The sequence below is a fragment of the Siphateles boraxobius genome, unplaced genomic scaffold, assembly GCF_051911475.1.
Source record: "Siphateles boraxobius isolate OS27281-9 unplaced genomic scaffold, OSU_SipBor_1 65, whole genome shotgun sequence".
Taxonomy (NCBI): domain Eukaryota; kingdom Metazoa; phylum Chordata; class Actinopteri; order Cypriniformes; family Leuciscidae; genus Siphateles; species Siphateles boraxobius.
In genome coordinates, this window is record NW_027509192.1 from 5,828,633 (window position 1) to 5,834,632 (window position 6,000).

General features: G+C 38.6%; 1 protein-coding gene across 3 annotated transcripts in view; it reads right to left on the reverse strand.

Moving 5' to 3' along the window:
• Positions 1–5,608, reverse strand: part of ntrk3a (neurotrophic tyrosine kinase, receptor, type 3a) — a 222,771-nt gene extending 217,163 nt beyond the window's left edge. For all 3 annotated transcript variants that reach the window (XR_013196618.1, XM_077210425.1, XM_077210424.1), the window contains exon 1: positions 5,049–5,608. Coding sequence is in view for 2 of the 3 variants with exons in the window: in XM_077210425.1 (XP_077066540.1) it covers positions 5,049–5,293 (245 nt within the window). In the remaining variant the exon portion in view is untranslated. The remainder of the gene's footprint in view (positions 1–5,048) is intronic.
• Between the last annotated feature and the right edge of the window lie 392 nt (positions 5,609–6,000).

Sequence of the window (6,000 nt, forward strand, 5' to 3'; positions counted from 1 at the left end):
TGCTTAGTCAACGTTTTGCCAAGGGAAAAGGCAACAAACTTTCCCTTCTCGGTTCCTGCTCAAAGAAGAAAGTTAAGGAGTGTCACATAACCTCTCATCACATGAGGAGTGTAATTATGAATCCATTTGTGCCCTAAAACTATTGTTTGATTACCTAAAAGCATCAATCAAGCAGGCAGGCAAAAGAAGTAAAACGAAGAGAGAAAAAACACATCCTTCTTACGTACAGCAACGAGCACAACATCAGTATACAGTAGACGGCGTTTGAATTTCCATTAAAATGTTCTTCAATGAGCAACCTATTTTTCATACCTTTTCCATCTATCAGCAGGTACGTGACATTGCTGATGGCTTTTATGGGTGCCGATTTGCAACGGGCACTTTACACCAGAAATCGTTTTCAAAGTAATTGAGCTTCGGAGGTCTTTGCAAAGTACCGCCATTTAGATCTCGGGGAGTCATTTTCAACTAGGCCAATCTGAGACTGTTGCTAATCCACTCTTTTTTAATCACACATAAAATTAGGCTCTCAGACGCCGGTCTATAGACACAGAAACCCTTGGGATGGCCAAATGGAGACTGAATGGTCAATCAACAATAGCGAGTGTGCTGTGCGTCTTGTTTTATAGTGCTAGATAAATTCCCCCGTTCCATTACCAACACTGCACTCAGAATTATTAATAAATCTCAGCTTTTGAGGTGTGAAAATCATCTGTTTTTAAAGGGGACCTATTATCCTTTTTTACATTTTCAACTTTCTTTAGTGTGTAATGTTGCTGTCTGAGCATGTTGAGCATTGAACAAATGTCTGCAAAGTTACAAAGTTACTCCAAAGGGAGTTATGTCTCTATATCAGTACTGTTTCGGAACTCCCTCGAACGGCTTGATTGTAGTCTTGAGTTTTCTTCAAGGAATGTTTCTCACCCAAGGCACATGCAAAAAAGGGGCGGTGTCTGGCTGAGTTGCTTTAGCAGTGTTGTGGTACCGTTATGTTAAAGGGCGTGACATGAAACATGCTAAAAGCGGTTGACCAATCATAGCACACTTTTCCATCCGACCAATTAGAGCACACTGCGCTTTTCAGAAGGAGGGGTTTCATAGAGACAAGAACTAAACAAGGGTGCGTTTCCTTGACAACTACGTAACTCGCTGCTTAACTAGCATAGTACGATGCATCGTTGAAGAAATCAAATAGCTAGTCACGACTGTTTCCCTAAACCCTATTGTCGCATATTGGTCGTTCAACTACGTTGGTTAATGATGTCACGCAGGTGGTGGAGTAATAACTACTTTTAATGAATCTGTTTGAGATCGAATTAATGTTAGATGTTTTGCTATAATTACGGACATGGCATCAAAGGACTATTTCTCATTTTTTTCAGTTATTTTGCTTTATTTCCAGATTCAGTCTAGGCTCATTCATACGTTCTAGAGCACGTTCGCACATGTAATAGACTTAAAAAACAAAATCAATACTTTGTAAAAGCGCATAATAGGTCCCTATTAAAAATAATAAGCAGTTATAAATGCAATGATAAAATAGTAGTCTAGTTGCTTTGTTATTGTCTTCAAAAGCATTTTTGCTGTAGCATAAAGAGTTAAAATAAGAGGGGTCTGGCATGTTGTTCATATTCTGGCCATGCATTATGACATTCCATTAGCAAAATAAAAAAATAGTGCTGCTAATACAGAAATACCATTATTGAGAGTACAAAAAAAGACAATTAGCGTAATGGATAGGCTTGATGCAAACAAATGATCAACACTAAAGGGTCCTCGATTACTCTGATGCACAACAAAACAGAAGACTACAGCAAAGCTGGGGGGAAAAGGACAATATTGTAAAAGCTGCGAGCACATGAGAGCATGACAATCTCTACTTTAGGTTATTCTCTCTCAGAATTCAAAAACCCACTCAAAAATGTGCAAAATTGCCAAAAATGGATGGACCTCAACCAGCTGTGATGCCAACAAATACTAATCCACATTAGTTATATACAGTGGCCCCCAAAAAGTGTTTTGGACAGATTATAAAACATGTTTTGGTGGATGTATGAAATCAGTTTCCCTCAAGTGTCATACCAGAATCACCAGAATCTAAACAGTTGTTTAAACTTAAACTTAAAAGTTAACACCTCTGTTATATCTAAAAAAAAAAAAAAATGCAGCTTGCTTTGCTGTTATACATGTAACAAAATGATTTTCACACTTGTTTAAGTGTGGTTAAGGTTTCCAAACACTTTTTTGGAGCCACTGTAAAATCTAAAAAGTAGTAATATTCTAAACACAAAGATGCTTAATAATAATACTATTGCATTACCACTGCTAAATGAAAAAGCACATGTATTAAAGCTACACTACCATAACAAAACTAAATTAACTTCCGTTTAAGCTGTAGAAATGTAATAGAATTTTTTATTATTTGCATATTAAATCATTTCTGTCCTGGAGTTTTCTGCATTGCACAAATCATGGTGGTAAGCACTTTTCAATAAGTAGAGGATGCCGGAGATAGTTGTCACACTTTTTAGTAAACAATTCCAAAAAAGTTAGTTAATTTCTTTATAGATATACAATTAAAAGTTTTGCTAAAATAGCTATTGAATGGTAAGAAATGAATAATGTTTCTTCAACAACGACGTATTAAATCATTCAAAATTGACAGTAAAGACTTTTACATTATAACAAAGTTCTATCTCAAATAAATGATGTTCCTTTGAACTTTTTATTCATTAAAGAATCCTGAAAAAGGGTATAAGGGTTTCCACAAAAATATTAAGCAGTTGAATGATGAAAATACTATGTTTTCAACATTGATAATAGGAAATATTTCCAATAAAATCAGCATATTGCAATGATTTATGTGACACTAAAGCTTTGTCATCACAGGAATAAATTGCATTTTATGTATATTTGACAAAAAAATGCAAATAAACAAATCAATCCCCCAATATCACTCTACTGTATATGGGGTAAGTTGTCACAACGGAAACCTGCATTTAAATAGCCTACAGTATAACGGGCAATTGAACTGCCTTCAAGCTAAATTTGAACATTTAAACAATTGTGAAGTACATGAAATGGCAAAAAATTCAAATTTAAAAAATATATATATATGGGGGGGGGGGGGGGGGGCCGATTAATGAACCGCATTAATAAATATAAAAACCTGTCCTGACTCGATATTTATGCACCTTTTTTTTTTTAACTCAAAAGCTAAATGCAATGCTTTTATCAACTTCCCCGTGTGACAACTTGCCCCGGGTCTCCTCTAAATGCCCTCGAACTGATGAAAGGTTTCAGTTGGTCTTTCTTTCAGTTGGCCTGTCTATTAGTTAGCTCTAATAGAAACAGTGAAGCTAGTTGGCCTGAAGGAGCATCACCATAATTTGTAAATTGGTCAAGGTCGAGCGAATACAATAAAAGTGGGTTGATGACTCGTCAGGGACTACCAAATAAAAATGTAAGCCTCTTTTTCAGGAAAGCTCTCAATCCTGCTCCTGAGGTACCCCACATCACATTTTGGATGTTGGACATTTTGATTTATATCATGAATTCATTAGTAGAGGCTCCAAGACCCGAACTGGGTGTCAAATAAATAAAACCTCCAAAATGTGCAGTGCAAGACAAGAAACTGAGTTACAGGAGCTGTCCAGCATCAGGGGGTGCTGAACTCTCTACAGCTGCTACACAAAATGAAATATTTAAAGCAAACAACTAGTGAAAAGCAAACAAGCGAGTAAGGACATGCACACTTTCGAGACATGTTCCCTGATCGGTGCACGCTGGCTTTCCAGTTTAGATGTTGGAAAAGGTTACCACTATCCCCTCTAGTGGTCTTACAAAGTGACTGGAGACGGGGCTGTAAAAACGTCTCCCTGAGAAACTGTTGAGCTCATACATCAGTTTGCACACACTATTATGGAGTTCGCCTGATACAATGCGATGGGAAAAAAGTGAATCCGTCACAAAGCGCTATAGGGTTGTCATGGCATCCCCTTGTAGGCAATTCCCAACAAAGAATCAAATCATCAATCGGGTTTTTGTTCCACCAAAATGCACTCTTCTATTCGCAGAGTGGCACTGGCATTGAAATTATTTCAAAGGGAACACGATCGGTCTTGCTTTTTGCACATTTGTAGCCATAAATTATTGCTATTGCATAATGAAAACATCATCCAGACTGGTGTCGTGTCCAGGAGAACCAGGGCTGAACCACAAGATGGCCCATACGAGAAAAACTTTGAGAGAGAGAGAGAATTGATGTCTTAATATGGCAAAACTAATAGCTTTTCAAATGCAAAATGCCATTATTTGGCATTCAAAGCCGGATGAAGACAACAATGTTAATGTTTGGCATTATTATTTATTTGCTCGGATCAGTTGAGGGTCATTACGCAGCTCTCTTATCTATCCAAAAACATCAGAGACCAATAAGACCATCATATAGCTATTACAGCATTAATGTTTCTGTCTTCTATTACTTATTTGACTTGGCATGCACTGAAACATCAGCCTAGAAATGAATGCAAAAATGAGATGTGATTTTAAAATCTTGATGACTTCAAACTCATGCAAACCTTTTTTCCTCCCTCTCTCTCTTAAAATCTCACTTTAAGAGAACAATGCACCTTTCACGAAGCTCACGAATGTGACAAAATTCCTTTAGGGATTCCTGTCTTGAATACAAAGCAGCCTCAATAAAGACTCCTCTCTGTGAAGCCAAAAAACAGATGCATTTAAGCTCAGATGTAGCAATTAATTGTCCCCAATGCACTTGGGAATTTTTAGCATGCACAGTATACTTTGAGTAAATGGAGTAGCAAATATCCAACAACTTTCTTTTCATTCCTGATTTTAAACATTCAATTCATGCATAATTGATCTTCTATATCCATTTAAGATCGTTTTAAGCTACTGCCCATCATCAAAACCCTTCTAATCATCCCACACACCAACACACAGCCTGGAGTGAGTGGGAGGCTGAGAGTTGATCACAATGCACACATGGACTCAACATGTGATGGACACTTGTGCGCTTGACTTACATGGAGGAGATGTTCTCAAACAGGTCCGGGAGGCTGTTAGTGGTATTCCCATCGCTCACAGTGTCCTGTAGTGCCAAGAGGGGAAGGAAATTCCCTTGGTAAGACTTATTGCAAAAGATGTCAGTGGTAGAACAAGTGCAGGTCGGTGGGCAGTCTAGCATGGAGCTCATGTAATTTTGGAAGATGCTGAGGAGAAACAGGATCCTCCACCAGCAAACGCGAGGTGGGATGGAGAATAAATCCATGTTTCCAGGTGTTTCCCTTAATGTTTTAGCTCCTTGAGGTGGGTTAGTGTTCAACTGCAACAGAATCGAAAGCGCTCCGGGTATCCGTACAGTGATGCGAGAGCGCGCGCGGGTGCGTGGATGAGAGTAAAGGTATGTTAGATCAATGAGATCGCAATAATGTCCCCAAGAAAAGAGGGGGGAAATACTCCGTCAATGTAGAAAGGGCTCAAAAATCAACGGTCCCAGTCTGTCCTCCTCTACGGGCTGCATGGTACAAGCTTCCCCGTCTCCACGGTGCTGTTTGTCGCGCAGTTCCAGGTTGTTGGAGCTTCGGCTTGAAGACTAAAGCGTCAGAGCGCAGTCGAGAGAGAGAGAGAGAGAGAGAGAGAGAGAGAGAGAGAGAGAGAGAGGTCCACGATCCGAGCTTCAAGTCCCACCTACTGGGCAGATTAAAAACTGACGCACCTGCATAACAGCAAAAGCGATCAAGTCGGCACTGGAAAATAACGCATTTTGCAACAGGCAAAACACTGCTGCCAAACACAGTGTTGGCACATCGTCTACAAAGCAATAAATATAACCATTATTTGACAAATACTGATGTCCAAGATTATAAAAACGGTCACATTTTCGGAAAAACAAGTTCTTAACATAGCTTATATACGCATTGGTGAACATTTATAGCCTAAAAAAACAGAGTGTGTGATATTAAAATAAAATTGCAA